Raw genomic sequence first — 20,565 nt, 5'->3', positions numbered from 1 at the left:
CATTCTTGGGAGAGATAAAATCCCACATGCCAGCTTTGGTCTGGATGACACCATTTGCATTAGGGTTGGTTTGAGGAGGCTGCTGGGAGTTTTGCGTGGGTTTCCAAATTTGCGGCTGGGGCTTGTAGACGGACGGGGACTGGTAGCCGGGCTGATGGGGCTTGGGCTGGTAGCCGGACGGGGACTGGTGGAGGGGTTTCTGGGGCTTGGGCTGGTAGACGGACGCAGACTGGTAGCCGGCCTGCTGGGGCTTGGGCTGGTAGACGGAAGGGGACTGGAGGCGGGGTTTCTGGGGCTGGTACATGGACGGAGACTGGTAGGCGGTCTGCTGGGGCTTGGGCTGGTAGACAGTCTGCTGGGGCTTGGGCTGGTAGACGGACGGGGACTGGTGGCGGGGTTTCTGGGGCTGGTAAATGGACGGGGACTGGTAGACGGTCTGCTGGGGCTTGGGCTGGTAGACGGACGGGGACTGGTGGCGGGGTTTCTGGGGCTGGTACATGGACGGGGACTGGTAGACGGTCTGCTGGGGCTTGGGCTGGTAGACGGCCGGGGACTGGTGGCGGGGCTGCTGGGGCTTGGACTGGTAGCCGGCCTGCTGGGGCTTGGACTGGTAGACGGACGGGGACTGGTGAGGCTTGGGCTGGTAGACGGAGGGAAACTGGTCGCCGGCCTGATGGGGCTTGGGCTGGTAGACGGAAGGGGTCTGGTAGCCGGTCTGCTTGAGCTGGTAGCCGGACGGGGACTGGTGGTGGGGAAGGTAGACTGATGGCTGGAGCTCGGAAAGGGGCTGAGGACCAGCTTCCATAACAATTCCGCCACTTGAAGCAATACCAGAGACAAATCTTATTCCATTCTCAGGTGAGACATAATCCCACATGCCAGCTTTGGTCTGGATGACACCTTTTGCATTGGGGTTGGAGCCGTAACTAGAAACACTTCCCTGTGGACTGTACCTATCTACTTGCCCAACTGCACTGTGACTGGATCCAGAACTACCTATAAACCTTCCAGCCTGTGCAGAGCTCTCAATATCAGAAGGAAGCACTAGTTTGTGGTTGCTTGTGTATTCAAAGAGAGGCTTAATGCCACTGGAGCCTCCTCTTCTCTCACCGAGTGCTAGAAAAGAAAACATTTCAAAAGATCAGTAAACAAGTTGCTACATTGAAACTGTAGCTAGTGTAGCATGAATTCTTACCATTTGCATCCTGCCCGAGAGTCAACAGTGAGAGCACAAGCACTCTGAAAAAAGAAGACAACGTGAACAAAATATGATATTAGAACTAAACATCTGATGAAACCAAGAAGAGTAACTGTACCTCACACAAAATCCAAAATACATTTTGGGATCTCAAGCTGAAGCTAAACAGCTTGCAAATGGTGTCGCTGCTAACAGGAAACAGAACAAGAAACTAGTGTGTCAGTTTCATGACTGTTGCACAGACTGTGGCCCTTTTCAAGTGTTGCTGCCGACCAATCACGTCTCACGCTGATGAAGTAATTGCAATCAGGTTGGGATGTCCACTCTAACAACCTGGGCAGGTGTTGCAAATGTAGCTCATTTGTTTAGTTTAGTTTGTAAATCTAATCTAAACGTCAATTCACACAAATTACAAATGTTAACTGGCTCCAAAACAAATGTCCTCTTACAGACAGTGTAAAGTACTTTAGGTTTTATTTGTTGAGGTTTTCAGATTTTGGCCTCTGAGATTTTAGCCTCAAATAAAACAACACAAGTTTAAACAGAACTAGAAACTAGAGAGAAGGTTGTTGCTCTGCTATTTAGCTCTTCATCTAAACATTATGAAGCTGTATTAAAATGACCTTGAAGTACGTGTTGAGAAAAGTGCAATGTGTTTGTGTGTTATTGTTCATTATATATATTCATTTTAATCTTTAAACAGAACTGCAGTACTACGTAACATTTATCGCTTTCTCACTGACGGTGACGGGTGACCAAAAAAGTGAATGGTTCAAAACAATATTGCATGTTCAAGCTCATAGAAAATAGTAATTTCACAACTTCAGGTTTTCTGAAACAGAATACAACTTTAGATTCATCTCTGGCCAGCCATTGATTTTAGGACACGTGTAGCAATTTATTGTAATTTGTATCAAATTAAAACCGCTGACAAAGATTGAAAACTCTTTTCTGAACCAATCTTTCTGGTTTCACAATGTCTTGCCAACACCGTTCCTTACATTACATTTGATTGAAAAAGGTATGTAGTATTGATGGCGCAAAGAAAGTAACGTCAAGGCTCTGTTAGCAGAGTTCGAGGCCAAGGTAGAGGGGAAGCTGGTTCTGGAACTTTGTTGACCTTGCAGTGGCCAATCAGTGCTTTCCTGAACTTATGCAACTCTTTGCGGGTGAGGTACAAACAAATGCATATTTTTCCTTTCCAAATGTCAAAAATTAGGTGCTCTAAAACTCCCAAATACCATTGATGCTAGGCATGAACGTAGCAAAATATAGTTTCAAACAGTGAGTGTAAATCATGATGTTCTGAGAAAACAAGTTTAATGCAGAAGAATTTAAAACCAGTCACCTGACCCATTTCACAAAAACCCAGAACAAAAGAAATCATACATGGCAGAGACTGCAGTTCCAAGTACTTTATTGAATTTCACAAAATGGTTGATGCCAGAAAAGACTGCTTTCAGAACGTGGTGAGGAACCTGAGAACAGAAATATCATTTACACAGTTTGCAACAGTCATCTCAACTTTTAAACAATTTGGATTTTTCTTCATCCGCACTCATTAACCATTTAATCTGTTTGCGACTTACAGCGGGGATCCTTTAGGTCAATGGTTGCATTTTCACACCGGAACCATGTAGTGCTGCCACCTGGGACGTTGTTGGGATGACATTGGAATGTGTCTTGTTCTTGGAGGAACAGTCATTTGTACATTTAAGTTGATAGGCGGCATATGACCAGAAACCCCTCCAGCGGGAGAAAATAACTCTGACATGCCAGGTTGGATTTGAATCCCCACTTGCTGAGTCTTGGGCTGGAAGCCGGACGGGGACTGGTAGCCAGCCTGCTGGGGCTGGTAGCCAGCCTGCTGGGGCTTGGGCTGGTAGCCGGACGGGTACTGGTAGCCGGCCTCCTGGGGCTTGGGCTGGTAGCCGGACGGGGACTGGTGGTGGGGCTGCTGGGGCTTGGGCTGGTAGCCGGACGGGGACTGGTGGTGGGGCTGCTTGGGCTGGTAGGCGGACGGGGACTGGTAGACAGCCTGCTGGGGCTTGGTCTGGTAGCCGGACGGGTACTGGTAGCCGGCCTCCTGGGGCTTGGGCTGGTAGCCGGACAGGGACTGGTGGTGGGGCTGCTGGGGCTGCTGGGGCTGCTGGGGCTTGGGCTGGTAGCCGGATGGGGACTGGTAGCCAGCCTGCTGGGGCTGGTAGCCGGCCGGGGAGTGGTAGCCAGCCTGCTGGGGCTTGGGCTGGTAGCCGGACGGGGACTGGTAGCCGGCCTGCTGGGGCTTAGGCTGGTATCCGGACGGGGACTGGTGGTGGGGCTGCTGGGGCTTGGGCTGGTAGCCGGACGGGGACTGGTGGTGGGGCTGCTGGGGCTTGGGCTGGTAGACTGATGGCTGGGGCTCGGAAGGGGGCTGAGGACCAGCTTTCATAACAATTCCCCCACTTGAAGCAATACCAGAGACAAATCTTTTTCCATTTTCGGGTGAGACATAATCCCACATGCCAGCTTTGGTCTGGATGACACCTTTTGCATTGGGATTGGAGCCGTAACTAGAAACACTTCCCTGTGGACTGTACCCATCTACTTGCCCAACTGCACTGTGACTGGATCCAGAACTACCTATAAACCTTCCAGCCTGTGCAGAGCTCTCAATATCAGAAGGAAGCACTAGTTTGTGGTTGCTTGTGTATTCAAAGAGAGGTTCAATTCCACTGGAGCCTCCTCTTCTCTCACCGAGTGCTAGAAAAGAAAACATTTCAAAAGATCAGTAAACAAGTTGCTACATTGAAACTGTAGCTAGTGTAGCATGAATTCTTACCATTTGATTGCTGCCCGAGAGTCAACAGTGAGAGCACAAGCACTCTGAAAAAAGAAGTCAACGTGAACAAAACATGATAGAAGAACTAAACATCTGCTCGAACCAAGAAGAGTAACTGTAACTGTACCTCACACAAAATCCAAAATACATTTTGGGATCTCAAGCTGAAGCTAAACAGTGCAATTTGTGTCTCTGCTAACAGGCGACAGAAGAAGAAACTAGTGTGTCAGTTTCATGACTGTTGCACAGACTGTGGTCCTTTTCAAGTGTTGCTGCCGACCAATCACGTCTCACGCTGATGAAGTAATTGCCATCAGGTTGGGATGTCCACTCTAACAACCTGGGCAGGTGTTGCAAATGTAGCTCATTTGTTTAGTTTAGTTTGTAAATCTAATCTAAACGTCAATTCACACAAATTACAAATGTTAACTGGCTCCAAAACAAATGTCCTCTTACAGACAGTGTAAAGTACTTTGGGTTTTATTTGTTGAGGTTTTCAGATTTTGACCTCTGAGATTTTAGCCTTAATTAAAACATAAGTTTAAACAGAACTAGGAACTAGAGAGAAGGTTGTTGCTCTGCTATTTAGCTCTTCATCTAAACATTATGAAGCTGTATTAAAATGACCTTGAAGTACGTGTTGCGAAAAGTGCAATGTGTTTGAGTGTTATTGTACATTATATATTCATATTGATTTTTAGTGCAGTACTACGTAACATTTATCGCTTTCTCACTGACGGTGACGGGTGACCAAAAAAGTGAACGGTTCAAAACAATATTGCATGCATAGAAAATAGTAATTTCACAACTTCAGGTTTTCTGAAACAGAATACAACTTTAGATTCATCTCTGGCCAGCCATTGATTTTAGGACACGTGTAGCGATTTATTGTAATTTGTATCAAAGAAAAACTGCTGACAAAGATTGAAAACTCTTCTGAAACAGTGTTTCTGGTTTCACAATGTCTTGCCAATACCGTTCGTTACATTACCTCATTAGATTGAAAAAGGTATGCAGTATTGATGGCGCAAAGAAAGAAAAGTAACGTCAAGGCTTCGAGGCTGTTTTAGCGGCATTTGAGGTAGAGAGGAAGCTTGTTCTGGATCTTTGTCTCCTTTGACTTCGTAGTGACCAATCAGGACATTTTTGGTCTCGTCCAGCTCTTTGCAAGAGGGGTACTGTAAGAACAAATGACAGACTGATATCTGAAAACCTGCGTCAGCTTGGTATATAGAAGGTAACATATGTAACTGCAGAGATAGGTGACCTTGTTTCACCTTCGCTAGCTCCATCAGGACCTTTCGAAAGCCATCCACACCACACTCACCAATGCACCGTCATCTATAGACATCAGTGAACAAACGCATATTTTTCCTTTCCAAATGTCAAAAATTAGGTGCTCTAAAACTCCCAAATACCATTGATGCTATGCATAAACGTAGCAAAATATAGTTTCAAACAGTGAGTGTAAATCATGATATTCTGAGAAAACAAGTTTAATGCAGAAGAATTTAAAACCAGTCACCTGACCCATTTCACAAAAACCCAGAACAAAAGAAATCATACATGGCAGAGACTGCAGTTCCAAGTATTTTATTGAACGTCACAAAATGGTTGATGTCAGGACGGACTGCTTTCAGAACGTGGTCAGGAACCTGAGAACAGAATAATTTAGACAGTTTGCAACAGTCATCTCAACTTTTAAACAATTTGGATTGGATTTTTCTTCACCCGCACTCATATGTAGCATTAACCATTTAATCTGTTTGAGACTTACAGCGGGGATCCTTTAGGTCAATGGTTGCCGTTTCACACCGGAACCGTTGAGTGCTGCCACCTGGGACGTTGTTGGGATGACATTGGAATGTGTCTTGTTCTTGGAGGAACAGTCATTTGTACGTTTAAGTTGATAGGCGGCATATTACGACCAGAAACCCCTCCAGTGGGAGAAAATAACTCTGACATGCCAGGTTGGATTTGAATCCCCACTTGCTGGGGCTTGGGCTTGTAGACGGCCTGCTGGGGCTTGGACGAGTATGGGTAGCGGGGCTGCTGGGACTTGGACAGGTAGCGGGGCTGCAGGGGCTTGGACGGGTAGCGGGGCTGCAGGGGCTTGGACGGGTAGACAGGCTGCTGGGGCTTGGACGGGTAGCGGGGCTGCAGGGGCTTGGACGGGTAGACTGACGAGGACGGGTAGCGGGGCTGCTGGGGCTTGGACGGGTAGCGGGGCTGCAGGGGCTTGGACGGGTAGACAGGCTGCAGGGGCTTGGACGGGTAGACGGGCTGCTGGGGCTTGGACGGGTAGCGGGACTGCTGGGGCTTGGACAGGTAGACTGATGGCTTGGGCTCGGAAGGGGGCCGAGGACCAGGTTTCATAACAATTCCCCGACTTGAAGCAATACCAGAGACAACTCTTTTTCCATTTTCGGGAGAGACATAATCCCACATGCCAGCTTTCGTCTGGATGACACCTTTCGCATTGGGGTTGGAGCCGTAACTAGAAACACTTCCCTCTGGACTGTACCTTTCGACTTGCCCACCTGCACTGTGACTGGATCCAGAACTACCTAGAAACCCTTCAGACTGTGCAGAACTCTCAACAGTAGACGGAAAAGCTAGTTTGTGGTTTATTGGATAATCAAACTTAATGCCAATGGAGCCTCCTCTTCTCTCACTGATTGCTAGAAAAGAAAACATTTCAAAGATCAGTTTTGTAAACAAGTTGCTACATTGAAACTGTAGCTAGTGTAGCATGAATTCTTACCATTTGATTGCTGCCCAAAAGTCAGTGAGACCACAAGCACTCTGAAAAAAAGAAGACAACGTGAACAAAACATGATATTAAAACTAAACATCTGCTCGAACCAAGAAGAGTAACTGTACCTCACACAAAACCCAAAATACATTTTGGGATCTCAAGCTGACGCTAAACAGCTTGCAAATTGTGTCGCTGCTAACAGGAAACAGAATAGGAAACTAGTGTGTCAGTTTCATGACTGTTGCACAGACTGTGGTCCTTTTCAAGTGTTGGTGCCGACCAATCACGTCTCACGCTGATGAAGTAATTGCAATCAGGTTGGGATGTCCACTCTAACAACCTGGGCAGGTGTTTGACATTTAGCTCATTTGTTTAGTTTAGTTTGTAAATCTAATCCACATGTCCATTCACACAAATTACAAATGTTATCTGGCTGCAAAACAAATGTCCTCTTACAGACAGTGTAAAGTACTTTGGGTTTTATTTGTTGAGGTTTTCAGATTTTGACCTCTGAGATTTTAGCCTCAATTAAAACAACACAAGTTTAAACAGAACTAGAAACTAGAGAGAAGGTTGTTGCTTTGCTGTTTAGCTCTTCATCTAAACATTATGAAGCTGTATTAGAATGACCTTGAAGTACGTGTTGAGAAAAGTGCAATATGTTTGAGTGTTATTGTACATTATATATTCATATTGATTTTTAGTGCAGTACTACGTAACATTTATCGCTTTCTCACTGACGGTGACGGGTGACCAAAAAAGTGAATGGTTCAAAACAATATTGCATGTTCAAGCTCATAGAATATAGTAATTTCACAACTTCAGGTTTTCTGAAACAGAATACAACTTTAGATTCATCTCTGGCCAGCCATTGATTTTAGGACACGTGTAGCGATTTATTGTAATTTGTATCAAAGAAAAACCGCTGACAAAGATTGAAAACTCTTTTCTGAACCAATGTTTCTGGTTTCACAATGTCTTGCCAATACCGTTCCTTACATTACATTAGATTGAAAAAGGTATGTAGTATTGATGGCGCAAAGAAAGTAACGTCAAGGCTCTGTTAGCAGAGTTCGAGGCCAAGGTAGAGGGGAAGCTGCTTCTGGAACTTTGTTGACCTTGCAGTGGCCAATCAGTGCTTTCCTGAACTTATGCAACTCTTTGCGGGTGATGTACAAACAAATGCATAATTTTCCTTTCCAAATGTCAAAAAAATATTAGGTGCTCTAAAACTCCCAAATACCATTGATGCTAGGCATAAACGTAGCAAAATATAGTTTCAAACAGTGAGTGCAATTCATGATGTTCCGAGAAAACAAGTTTAATGCAGAAGAATCTAAAACCAGTCACCTGACCCATTTCACAAAAACCCAGAACAAAAGAAATCATACATGGCAGGGACTGCAGTTCCAAGTATTTTATTGAACGTCACAAAATGGTTGATGTCAGGACGGACTGCTTTCAGAACGTGGTCAGGAACCTGAGAACAGAATAATTTAGACAGTTTGCAACAGTCATCTCAATTTTTAATCAATTTGGATTGGATTTTTCTTCACCCGCACTCATATGTAGCATTAACCATTTAATCTGTTTGAGACTTACAGCGGGGATCCTTTAGGTCAATGGTTGCATTTTCACACCGGAACCATGGAGTGCTGCCACCTGGGACGTTGTTGGGATGACATTGGAATGTGTCTTGTTCTTGGAGGAACAGTCATTTGTACGTTTAAGTTGATAGGCGGCATATTATGACCAGAAACCCCTCCAGTGGGAGAAAATAACTCTGACATGCCAGGTTGGATTTGAATCCCCACTTGCTGGGGCTTGGGCTGGTAGACGGCCTGCTGGGGCTTGGACGAGTATGGGTAGCGGGGCTGCTGGGGCTTGGACAGGTAGCGGGGCTGCAGGGGCTTGGGCTGGTAGACGGATAGCTGGTAGACTGATGGCTTGGGCTCGGAAGGGGGCCGAGGACCTGGTTTCATAACAATTCTCCCACTTGAAGCAATACCAGAGACAAATCTTTTTCCATTTTCAGGTGAGACGTAATCCCACACGCCAGCTTTCGTCTGGATGACACCTTTCGCATTGGGGTTGGAGCCGTAACTAGAAACACTTCCCTCTGGACTGTACCTTTCCACTTGCCCACCTGCACTGTGACTGGATCCAGAACTACCTATAAACCTTCCAGCCTGTGCAGAGCTCTCAATATCAGAAGGAAGCACTAGTTTGTGGTTGCTTGTGTATTCAAAGAGAGGCTCAATGCCACTGGAGCCTCCTCTTCTCTCACCGAGTGCTAGAAAAGAAAACATTTCAAAAAATCAGTAAACAAGTTGCTACATTGAAACTGTAGCTAGTGTAGCATGAATTCTTACCATTTGCATCCTGCCCGAGAGTCAACAGTGAGAGCACAAGCACTCTGAAAAAAGAAGACAACGTGAACAAAACATGATATTAGAACTAAACATCTGCTCGAACCAAGAAGAGTAACTGTACCTCAAACAAAATCCAAAATACATTTTGGGATCTGAAGCTGAAGCTAAACAGCTTACAATTTGTGTCTCTGCTAACAGGCGACAGAAGAAGAAACTAGTGTGTCAGTTTCATGACTGTTGCACAGACTGTGGTCCTTTTCAAGTGTTGCTGCCGACCAATCACGTCTCACGCTGATGAAGTAATTGCAATCAGGTTGGGATGTCCACTCTAACAACCTGGGCAGGTGTTGCAAATGTAGCTCATTTGTTTAGTTTAGTTTGTAAATCTAATCTAAACGTCAATTCACACAAATTACAAATGTTAACTGGCTCCAAAACAAATGTCCTCTTACAGACAGTGTAAAGTACTTTGGGTTTTATTTATTGAGGTTTTCAGATTTTGGCCTCAATTAAAACAACACAAGTTCATACAGAACTAGGAACTAGAGAGAAGGTTGTTTCTCTGCTATTTAGCTCTTCATCTAAACATTATGAAGCTGTATTAAAATGACCTTGAAGTACATGTTGAGAAAAGTGCAATGTGTTTGAGTGTTATTGTACATTATATATTCATATTAATCTTTAAACAGAACTGCAGTACTACGTAACATTTATCGCTTTCTCACTGACGGTGACGGGTGACCAAAAAAGTTAACCGTTCAAAACAATATTGCATGTTCAAGCTCATAGAAAATAGTAATTTCACAACTTCAGATTCATCTCTGGCCAGCCATTGATTTTAGGACACGTAGCGATTTATTGTAAATTGTATCAAAGAAAAACTGCTGACAAAGATTGAAAACTCTTTTCTGAAACAGTGTTTCTGGTTTCACAATGTCTTGCCAACACCATTCCTTACATTACATTTGATTGAAAAAGGTATGTAGTATTGATGGCGCAAAGAAAGTAATGTCAAGGCTCTGTTAGCAGAGTTCGAGGCCAAGGTAGAGGGGAAGCTGGTTCTGGAACTTTGTCTGTTGACCTTGCAGTGGCCAATCAGTGCTTTCCTGAACTTATGCAGCTCTTTGCGGGTGATGTACAAACAAATGCATATTTTTCATTTCCAAATGTCAAAAATTATTAGGTGCTCTAAAACTCCCAAATACCATTGATACTAGGCATAAACGTAGCAAAATATAGTTTCAAACAGTGAGTGCAATTCATGATGTTCCGAGAAAACAAGTTTAATGCCGAAGAATCTAAAACCAGTCACCTGACCCATTTCACAAAAACCCAGAACAAAAGAAATCATACATGGCAGACCCTGCAGTTCCAAGTATTTTATTGTCATAAAATGGTTGATGCCAGAAAAGACTGCTTTCAGAACGTGGTCAGGAACCTGAGAACAGAATAATTTAGACAGTTTGCAACAGTCATCTCAACTTTTAAACAAGTTGGATTGGATTTTTCTTCACCCGCACTCATATGTAGCATTAACCATTTAATCTGTTTGAGACTTACAGCGGGGATCCTTTAGGTCAATGGTTGCATTTTCACAACGGAACCATGGAGTGCTGCCACCTGGGACGTTGTTGGGATGACATTGGAATGTGTCTTGTTCTTGGAGGAACAGTCATTTGTACGTTTAAGTTGATAGGCGGCATATTACGACCAGAAACCCCTCCAGCGGGAGAAAATAACTCTGACATGCCAGGTTGGATTTGAATCCCCACTTGCTGAGTCTTGGGCTGGAAGCCGGACGGGGACTGGTGGTGGGGCTGCTGGGGCTGGTAGGCGGACGGGGACTGGTGGTGGGGCTGCTGGGGCTGGTAGGCGGACGGGGACTGGTAGACAGCCTGCTGGGGCTTGGGCTGGTAGCCGGACGGGGACTGGTGGTGGGGCAGCTTGGGCTGGTAGGCGGACGGGGACTGGTAGACAGCCTGCTGGGGCTTGGGCTGGTAGCCGGACGGGGACTGGTGGTGGGGCTGCTTGGGCTGGTAGGCGGACGGGGACTGGTAGACAGCCTGCTGGGGCTTGGGCTGGTAGCCGGACGGGGACTGGTGGTGGGGCTGCTGGGGCTGGTAGGCGGACGGGGACTGGTAGCCAGCCTGCTGGGGCTTGGGCTGGTAGCCGGACGGGGACTGGTGGTGGGGCTGCTGGGGCTGCTGGGGCTTGGGCTGGTAGCCGGATGGGGACTGGTAGCCAGCCTGCTGGGGCTGGGAGCCGGCCGGGGAGTGGTAGACAGCCTGCTGGGGCTTGGGCTGGTATCCGGACAGGGACTGGTGGTGGGGCTGCTGGGGCTTGGGCTGGTAGCCGGACGGGGACTGGTGGTGGGGCTGCTGGGGCTGGGGCTGGTAGACTGATGGCTGGGGCTCGGAAGGGGGCTGAGGACCAGCTTTCATAACAATTCCCCCACTTGAAGCAATACCAGAGACAAATCTTTTTCCATTTTCGGGTGAGACATAATCCCACATGCCAGCTTTGGTCTGGATGACACCTTTTGCATTGGGGTTGGAGCCGTAACTAGAAACACTTCCCTGTGGACTGTACCTATCTACTTGCCCAACTGCACTGTGACTGGATCCAGAACTACCTAGAAACCTTCCAGCCTGTGCAGAGCTCTCAATATCAGAAGGAAGCACTAGTTTGTGGTTGCTTGTGTATTCAAAGAGAGGTTCAATGCCACTGGAGCCTCCTCTTCTCTCACCGAGTGCTAGAAAAGAAAACATTTCAAAAGATCAGTAAACAAGTTGCTACATTGAAACTGTAGCTAGTGTAGCATGAATTCTTACCATTTGATTGCTGCCCGAGAGTCAACAGTGAGAGCACAAGCACTCTGAAAAAAGAAGACAACGTGAACAAAACATGATATTAGAACTAAACATCTGCTCGAACCAAGAAGAGTAACTGTACCTCACACAAAATCCAAAATACATTTTGGGATCTGAAGCTAAACAGCTAGCAATTTGTGTCTCTGCTAACAGGCGACAGAAGAAGAAACTAGTGTGTCAGTTTCATGACTGTTGCACAGACTGTGGTCCTTTTCAAGTGTTGCTGCCGACCAATCACGTCTCACGCTGATGAAGTAATTGGAATCAGGTTGGGATGTCCATTCTAAAAACCTGGGCAGGTGTTGCAAATGTAGCTCATTTGTTTAGTTTAGTTTGTAAATCTAATCTAAACGTCAATTCACACAAATTACAAATGTTAACTGGCTCCAAAACAAAAGTCCTCTTACAGACAGTGTAAAGTACTTTGGGTTTTATTTGTTGAGGTTTTCAGATTTTGGCCTCAATTAAAACAACACACGTTTAAACAGAACTAGGAAGTAGAGAGAAGGTTGTTGCTCTGCTATTTAGCTCTTCATCTAAACATTATGAAGCTGTATTAAAATGACCTTGAAGTACGTGTTGAGAAAAGTGCAATGTGTTTGTGTGTTATTGTACATTATATATATTCATTTTAATCTTTAAACAGAACTGCAGTACTACGTAACATTTATCGCTTTCTCACTGACGGTGACGGGTGACGAAAAAAGTGAATGGTTCAAAACAATATTGCATGTTCAAGCTCATAGAAAATAGTAATTTCACAACTTCAGGTTTTCTGAAACGGAATACAACTTTAGATTCATCTCTGGCCAGCCATTGATTGTAGGACACGTGTAGCGATTGAATGTAATTTGTATCAAAGAAAAAACGCTGACAAAGACTGAAAACTCTTTTCTGAAACAGTGTTTCTGGTTTCACAATGTCTTGCCAACACCGTTTCTTACATTAGATTGAAAAAGGTATGTAGTATTGATGGCGCAAAGAAAGTAACGTCAAGGCTCTGTTAGCAGAGTTTGAGGCCAAGGTAGAGGGGAAGCTGCTTCTGGAACTTTGTCTGTTGACCTTGCAGTGGCCAATCAGTGCTTTCCTGAACTTATGCAGCTCTTTGCGGGTGAGGTACAAACAAATGCATATTTTTCCTTTCCAAATGTCAAAAATTAGGTGCTCTAAAACTCCCAAATACCATTGATGCTAGGCATGAACGTAGCAAAATATAGTTTCAAACAGTGAGTGTAAATCATGATGTTCTGAGAAAACAAGTTTAATGCAGAAGAATTTAAAACCAGTCACCTGACCCATTTCACAAAAACCCAGAACAAAAGAAATCATACATGGCAGAGACTGCAGTTCCAAGTATTTTATTGAACGTCACAAAATGGTTGATGTCAGGACGGACTGCTTTCAGAACGTGGTCAGGAACCTGAGAACAGAATAATTTAGACAGTTTGCAACAGTCATCTCAATTTTTAATCAATTTGGATTGGATTTTTCTTCACCCGCACTCATATGTAGCATTAACCATTTAATCTGTTTGAGACTTACAGCGGGGATCCTTTAGGTCAATGGTTGCATTTTCACACCGGAACCATGGAGTGCTGCCACCTGGGACGTTGTTGGGATGACATTGGAATGTGTCTTGTTCTTGGAGGAACAGTCATTTGTACGTTTAAGTTGATAGGCGGCATATTATGACCAGAAACCCCTCCAGTGGGAGAAAATAACTCTGACATGCCAGGTTGGATTTGAATCCCCACTTGCTGGGGCTTGGGCTGGTAGACGGCCTGCTGGGGCTTGGACGAGTATGGGTAGCGGGGCTGCTGGGGCTTGGACAGGTAGCGGGGCTGCAGGGGCTTGGGCTGGTAGACGGATAGCTGGTAGACTGATGGCTTGGGCTCGGAAGGGGGCCGAGGACCTGGTTTCATAACAATTCTCCCACTTGAAGCAATACCAGAGACAAATCTTTTTCCATTTTCAGGTGAGACGTAATCCCACACGCCAGCTTTCGTCTGGATGACACCTTTCGCATTGGGGTTGGAGCCGTAACTAGAAACACTTCCCTCTGGACTGTACCTTTCCACTTGCCCACCTGCACTGTGACTGGATCCAGAACTACCTATAAACCTTCCAGCCTGTGCAGAGCTCTCAATATCAGAAGGAAGCACTAGTTTGTGGTTGCTTGTGTATTCAAAGAGAGGCTCAATGCCACTGGAGCCTCCTCTTCTCTCACCGAGTGCTAGAAAAGAAAACATTTCAAAAGATCAGTAAACAAGTTGCTACATTGAAACTGTAGCTAGTGTAGCATGAATTCTTACCATTTGCATCCTGCCCGAGAGTCAACAGTGAGAGCACAAGCACTCTGAAAAAAGAAGACAACGTGAACAAAACATGATATTAGAACTAAACATCTGCTCGAACCAAGAAGAGTAACTGTACCTCAAACAAAATCCAAAATACATTTTGGGATCTGAAGCTGAAGCTAAACAGCTTACAAATTGTGTCTCTGCTAACAGGCGACAGAAGAAGAAACTAGTGTGTCAGTTTCATGACTGTTGCACAGACTGTGGTCCTTTTCAAGTGTTGCTGCCGACCAATCACGTCTCACGCTGATGAAGTAATTGCAATCAGGTTGGGATGTCCACTCTAACAACCTGGGCAGGTGTTGCAAATGTAGCTCATTTGTTTAGTTTAGTTTGTAAATCTAATCTAAACGTCAATTCACACAAATTACAAATGTTAACTGGCTCCAAAACAAATGTCCTCTTACAGACAGTGTAAAGTACTTTGGGTTTTATTTATTGAGGTTTTCAGATTTTGGCCTCAATTAAAACAACACAAGTTCATACAGAACTAGGAACTAGAGAGAAGGTTGTTTCTCTGCTATTTAGCTCTTCATCTAAACATTATGAAGCTGTATTAAAATGACCTTGAAGTACATGTTGAGAAAAGTGCAATGTGTTTGAGTGTTATTGTACATTATATATTCATATTAATCTTTAAACAGAACTGCAGTACTACGTAACATTTATCGCTTTCTCACTGACGGTGACGGGTGACCAAAAAAGTTAACCGTTCAAAACAATATTGCATGTTCAAGCTCATAGAAAATAGTAATTTCACAACTTCAGGTTTTCTGAAACGGAATATAACTTCAGATTCATCTCTGGCCAGCCATTGATTTTAGGACACGTAGCGATTTATTGTAAATTGTATCAAAGAAAAACTGCTGACAAAGATTGAAAACTCTTTTCTGAAACAGTGTTTCTGGTTTCACAATGTCTTGCCAACACCATTCCTTACATTACATTTGATTGAAAAAGGTATGTAGTATTGATGGCGCAAAGAAAGTAATGTCAAGGCTCTGTTAGCAGAGTTCGAGGCCAAGGTAGAGGGGAAGCTGGTTCTGGAACTTTGTCTGTTGACCTTGCAGTGGCCAATCAGTGCTTTCCTGAACTTATGCAGCTCTTTGCGGGTGATGTACAAACAAATGCATATTTTTCATTTCCAAATGTCAAAAATTATTAGGTGCTCTAAAACTCCCAAATACCATTGATACTAGGCATAAACGTAGCAAAATATAGTTTCAAACAGTGAGTGCAATTCATGATGTTCCGAGAAAACAAGTTTAATGCCGAAGAATCTAAAACCAGTCACCTGACCCATTTCACAAAAACCCAGAACAAAAGAAATCATACATGGCAGACCCTGCAGTTCCAAGTATTTTATTGTCATAAAATGGTTGATGCCAGAAAAGACTGCTTTCAGAACGTGGTCAGGAACCTGAGAACAGAATAATTTAGACAGTTTGCAACAGTCATCTCAACTTTTAAACAAGTTGGATTGGATTTTTCTTCACCCGCACTCATATGTAGCATTAACCATTTAATCTGTTTGAGACTTACAGCGGGGATCCTTTAGGTCAATGGTTGCATTTTCACACCGGAACCATGGAGTGCTGCCACCTGGGACGTTGTTGGGATGACATTGGAATGTGTCTTGTTCTTGGAGGAACAGTCATTTGTACGTTTAAGTTGATAGGCGGCATATTACGACCAGAAACCCCTCCAGCGGGAGAAAATAACTCTGACATGCCAGGTTGGATTTGAATCCCCACTTGCTGAGTCTTGGGCTGGAAGCCGGACGGGGACTGGTGGTGGGGCTGCTGGGGCTGGTAGGCGGACGGGGACTGGTGGTGGGGCAGCTTGGGCTGGTAGGCGGACGGGGACTGGTAGACAGCCTGCTGGGGCTTGGGCTGGTAGCCGGACGGGGACTGGTGGTGGGGCTGCTTGGGCTGGTAGGCGGACGGGGACTGGTAGACAGCCTGCTGGGGCTTGGGCTGGTAGCCGGACGGGGACTGGTGGTGGGGCTGCTGGGGCTGGTAGGCGGACGGGGACTGGTAGCCAGCCTGCTGGGGCTTGGGCTGGTAGCCGGACGGGGACTGGTGGTGGGGCTGCTGGGGCTGCTGGGGCTTGGGCTGGTAGCCGGATGGGGACTGGTAGCCAGCCTGCTGGGGCTGGGAGCCGGCCGGGGAGTGGTAGCCAGCCTGCTGGGGCTTGGGCTGGTATCCGGACAGGGACTGGTGGTGGGGCTGCTGGGGCTTGGGCTGGTAGCCGGACGGGGACTGGTGGTGGGGCTGCTGGGGCTGGGGCTGGTAGACTGATGGCTGGGGCTCGGAAGGGGGCTGAGGACCAGCTTTCATAACAATTCCCCCACTTGAAGCAATACCAGAGACAAATCTTTTTCCATTTTCGGGTGAGACATAATCCCACATGCCAGCTTTGGTCTGGATGACACCTTTTGCATTGGGGTTGGAGCCGTAACTAGAAACACTTCCCTGTGGACTGTACCTATCTACTTGCCCAACTGCACTGTGACTGGATCCAGAACTACCTAGAAACCTTCCAGCCTGTGCAGAGCTCTCAATATCAGAAGGAAGCACTAGTTTGTGGTTGCTTGTGTATTCAAAGAGAGGTTCAATGCCACTGGAGCCTCCTCTTCTCTCACCGAGTGCTAGAAAAGAAAACATTTCAAAAGATCAGTAAACAAGTTGCTACATTGAAACTGTAGCTAGTGTAGCATGAATTCTTACCATTTGATTGCTGCCCGAGAGTCAACAGTGAGAGTACAAGCACTCTGAAAAAAGAAGACAACGTGAACAAAACATGATATTAGAACTAAACATCTGCTCGAACCAAGAAGAGTAACTGTACCTCACACAAAATCCAAAATACATTTTGGGATCTGAAGCTAAACAGCTAGCAATTTGTGTCTCTGCTAACAGGCGACAGAAGAAGAAACTAGTGTGTCAGTTTCATGACTGTTGCACAGACTGTGGTCCTTTTCAAGTGTTGCTGCCGACCAATCACGTCTCACGCTGATGAAGTAATTGGAATCAGGTTGGGATGTCCATTCTAAAAACCTGGGCAGGTGTTGCAAATGTAGCTCATTTGTTTAGTTTAGTTTGTAAATCTAATCTAAACGTCAATTCACACAAATTACAAATGTTAACTGGCTCCAAAACAAAAGTCCTCTTACAGACAGTGTAAAGTACTTTGGGTTTTATTTGTTGAGGTTTTCAGATTTTGGCCTCAATTAAAACAACACACGTTTAAACAGAACTAGGAAGTAGAGAGAAGGTTGTTGCTCTGCTATTTAGCTCTTCATCTAAACATTATGAAGCTGTATTAAAATGACCTTGAAGTACGTGTTGAGAAAAGTGCAATGTGTTTGTGTGTTATTGTACATTATATATATTCATTTTAATCTTTAAACAGAACTGCAGTACTACGTAACATTTATCGCTTTCTCACTGACGGTGACGGGTGACCAAAAAAGTGAATGGTTCAAAACAATATTGCATGTTCAAGCTCATAGAAAATAGTAATTTCACAACTTCAGGTTTTCTGAAACGGAATACAACTTTAGATTCATCTCTGGCCAGCCATTGATTGTAGGACACGTGTAGCGATTGAATGTAATTTGTATCAAAGAAAAAACGCTGACAAAGACTGAAAACTCTTTTCTGAAACAGTGTTTCTGGTTTCACAATGTCTTGCCAACACCGTTTCTTACATTAGATTGAAAAAGGTATGTAGTATTGATGGCGCAAAGAAAGTAACGTCAAGGCTCTGTTAGCAGAGTTTGAGGCCAAGGTAGAGGGGAAGCTGCTTCTGGAACTTTGTCTGTTGACCTTGCAGTGGCCAATCAGTGCTTTCCTGAACTTATGCAGCTCTTTGCGGGTGAGGTACAAACAAATGCAAATTTTTCCTTTCCAAATGTCAAAAATCAGATGCTCTAAAACTCCCAAATACCATTGATGTTAGGCATAAAGGTAGCAAAATATAGTTTCAAACAGTGAGTGTAAATCATGATGTTCTGAGAAAAAAAGTTTAATGCAGAAGAATTTAAAACCAGTCACCTGACCCATTTCACAAAAACCCAGAACAAAAGAAATCATACATGGCAGAGACTGTAGTTCCAAGTATTTTATTGAATTTCACAAAATGGTTGATGCCAGGAAAGACTGCTTTCAGAATGTGGTGAGGAACCTGAGAACAGAAATATCATTTACACAGTTTGCAACAGTCATCTCAACTTTTAAACAATTTGCATTTTTCTTCATCCGCACTCATTAACCATTTAATCTGTTTGAGACTTACAGCGGGGATCCTTTAGGTCAATGGTTGCATTTTCACAACGGAACCATGGAGTGCTGCCACCTGGGACGTTGTTGGGATGACATTGGAATGTGTCTTGTTCTTGGAGGAACAGTCATTTGTACGTTTAAGTTGATAGGCGGCATATTACGACCAGAAACCCCTCCAGCGGGAGAAAATAACTCTGACATGCCAGGTTGGATTTGAATCCCCACTTGCTGGGGCTTGGGCTGGAAGCCGGACAGGGACTGGTGGTGGGGCTGCTGGGGCTGGTAGCCAGCCTGCTGGGGCTTGGGCTGGTAGCCGGACGGGGACTGGTGGTGGGGCTGCTGGGGCTTGGGCTGGTAGCTGGGCTGCTGGGGCTTGGGCTGGTAGCTAGCCTGCTGGGGCTGGTAGCCGGACGGGGACTGGTAGCCAGCCTGTTGGGGCTGGGGCTGGTAGCCGGACGGGGACTGGTGGTGGGGCTGCTGGGGCTTGGGCTGGTAGCTAGCCTGCTGGGGCTGGTAGCTGGACGGGGACTGGTAGCCAGCCGGTTGGGGCTTGGGCTGGTAGCCGGACGGGGACTGGTGGTGGGGCTGCTGGGGCTTGGGCTGGTAGCCGGACGGGGACTGGTAGCCAGCCTGCTGGGGCTGGTAGCCGGACGGGGACTGGTAGCCAGCCTGCTGGGGCTGGTAGCCAGCCTGCTGGGGCTTGGGTTGGTAGCCGGACGGGGACTGGTAGCCGGCCTGCTGGGGCTTGGGCTGGTATCCGGACAGGGACTGGTGGTGGGGCTGCTGGGGCTTGGGCTGGTAGCCGGACGGGGACTGGTGGTGGGGCTGCTGGGGCTGGGGCTTGGGCTGGTAGACTGATGGCTGGGGCTCGGAAGGGGGCTGAGGACCAGCTTTCATAACAATTCCCCCACTTGAAACAATACCAGAGACAAATCTTTTTCCATTTTCGGGTGAGACATAATCCCACATGCCAGCTTTGGTCTGGATGACACCTTTTGCATTGGGGTTGGAGCCGTAACTAGAAACACTTCCCTGTGGACTGTACCCATCTACTTGCCCAACTGCACTGTGACTGGATCCAGAACTACCTATAAACCTTCCAGCCTGTGCAGAGCTCTCAATATCAGAAGGAAGCACTAGTTTGTGGTTGCTTGTGTATTCAAAGAGAGGCTCAATGCCACTGGAGCCTCCTCTTCTCTCACCGAGTGCTAGAAAAGAAAACATTTCAAAAGATCAGTAAACAAGTTGCTACATTGAAACTGTAGCTAGTGTAGCATGAATTCTTACCATTTGATTGCTGCCCGAGAGTCAACAGTGAGAGCACAAGCACTCTGAAAAAAGAAGACAACGTGAACAAAACATGATATTAGAACTAAACATCTGCTCGAACCAAGAAGAGTAACTGTACCTCACACAAAATCCAAAATACATTTTGGGATCTCAAGCTGAAGCTAAACAGCTAGCAATTTCTGTCTCTGCTAACAGGAAACAGAACAAGAAACTAGTGTGTCAGTTTCATGACTGTTGCACAGACTGTGGTCCTTTTCAAGTGTTGCTGCCGACCAATCACGTCTCACGCTGATGAAGTAATTGGAATCAGGTTGGGATGTCCACTCTAAAAACCTGGGCAGGTGTTGCAAATGTAGCTCATTTGTTTAGTTTAGTTTGTAAATCTAATCTAAACGTCAATTCACACAAATTACAAATGTTAACTGGCTCCAAAACAAATGTCCTCTTACAGACAGTGTAAAGTACTTTGGGTTTTATTTGTTAAGGTTTTCAGATTTTGGCCTCAATTAAAACAACACAAGTTTAAACAGAACTAGAAACTAGAGAGAAGGTTGTTGCTCTGCTATTTAGCTCTTCATCTAAACATTATGAAGCTGTATTAAAATGACCTTGA

General features: G+C 45.4%; 3 protein-coding genes and 4 long non-coding RNA genes across 8 annotated transcripts in view; all 7 read right to left on the bottom strand.

Annotated features, from left to right (window-relative positions):
* Positions 1-4,173, bottom strand: part of LOC117738759 (altered inheritance of mitochondria protein 3-like) — a 4,822-nt gene extending 649 nt beyond the window's left edge. The window contains exons 1-3 of one of the 2 annotated variants that reach the window (XM_034544865.1): positions 4,147-4,173; positions 1,196-1,239; positions 1-1,116 (exon numbers count right to left, since the gene is read on the bottom strand). The exon at positions 1-1,116 is cut by the window's left edge and continues 445 nt beyond it. In XM_034544865.1, coding sequence (XP_034400756.1) covers positions 1-1,116; positions 1,196-1,239; positions 4,147-4,169 — 1,183 coding nt within the window. In that variant the 5' untranslated portion in view covers positions 4,170-4,173. Of the gene's footprint in view, positions 1,117-1,195; positions 1,240-1,316; positions 1,416-4,146 lie in introns of those variants that run through there. The other variant, XM_034544864.1, reaches the window with a different exon arrangement.
* Positions 4,174-5,596: 1,423 nt separating this feature from the next.
* LOC117738836 lies at positions 5,597-6,038 on the bottom strand. Its single transcript, XR_004610132.1, has 2 exons — positions 5,797-6,038; positions 5,597-5,674 (listed from the first exon to the last, which is right to left on the bottom strand). It is a non-coding gene; the product is annotated as an uncharacterized LOC117738836 (long non-coding RNA).
* Positions 6,039-6,335: 297 nt separating this feature from the next.
* Positions 6,336-7,001, bottom strand: LOC117738831. The gene is made up of 3 exons (XR_004610127.1): positions 6,903-7,001; positions 6,784-6,824; positions 6,336-6,700 (listed from the first exon to the last, which is right to left on the bottom strand). It is a non-coding gene; the product is annotated as an uncharacterized LOC117738831 (long non-coding RNA).
* A 1,191-nt stretch (positions 7,002-8,192) lies between these two features.
* Positions 8,193-9,322, bottom strand: LOC117738798. Its single transcript, XM_034544921.1, has 4 exons — positions 9,271-9,322; positions 9,150-9,193; positions 8,380-9,070; positions 8,193-8,257 (listed from the first exon to the last, which is right to left on the bottom strand). The coding sequence occupies exons 1-3, from the start codon at positions 9,291-9,293 to the stop codon at positions 8,412-8,414; spliced, it is 726 nt and encodes a 241-aa protein (XP_034400812.1). The 5' UTR covers positions 9,294-9,322; the 3' UTR covers positions 8,193-8,257; positions 8,380-8,411.
* Positions 9,323-11,552: 2,230 nt separating this feature from the next.
* Positions 11,553-12,128, bottom strand: LOC117738834. The gene is made up of 3 exons (XR_004610130.1): positions 12,102-12,128; positions 11,981-12,024; positions 11,553-11,901 (listed from the first exon to the last, which is right to left on the bottom strand). It is a non-coding gene; the product is annotated as an uncharacterized LOC117738834 (long non-coding RNA).
* Positions 12,129-13,374: 1,246 nt separating this feature from the next.
* LOC117738797 lies at positions 13,375-14,551 on the bottom strand. The gene is made up of 4 exons (XM_034544920.1): positions 14,453-14,551; positions 14,332-14,375; positions 13,562-14,252; positions 13,375-13,439 (listed from the first exon to the last, which is right to left on the bottom strand). The coding sequence occupies exons 1-3, from the start codon at positions 14,473-14,475 to the stop codon at positions 13,594-13,596; spliced, it is 726 nt and encodes a 241-aa protein (XP_034400811.1). The 5' UTR covers positions 14,476-14,551; the 3' UTR covers positions 13,375-13,439; positions 13,562-13,593.
* Positions 14,552-16,677: 2,126 nt separating this feature from the next.
* Positions 16,678-17,317, bottom strand: LOC117738832. The gene is made up of 3 exons (XR_004610128.1): positions 17,227-17,317; positions 17,106-17,149; positions 16,678-17,026 (listed from the first exon to the last, which is right to left on the bottom strand). It is a non-coding gene; the product is annotated as an uncharacterized LOC117738832 (long non-coding RNA).
* Between the last annotated feature and the right edge of the window lie 3,248 nt (positions 17,318-20,565).

Source organism: Cyclopterus lumpus, chromosome 11, assembly GCF_009769545.1.
Source record: "Cyclopterus lumpus isolate fCycLum1 chromosome 11, fCycLum1.pri, whole genome shotgun sequence".
Lineage (NCBI taxonomy): Eukaryota > Metazoa > Chordata > Actinopteri > Perciformes > Cyclopteridae > Cyclopterus > Cyclopterus lumpus.
This window is presented reverse-complemented; position numbering and strand designations above follow the sequence as displayed.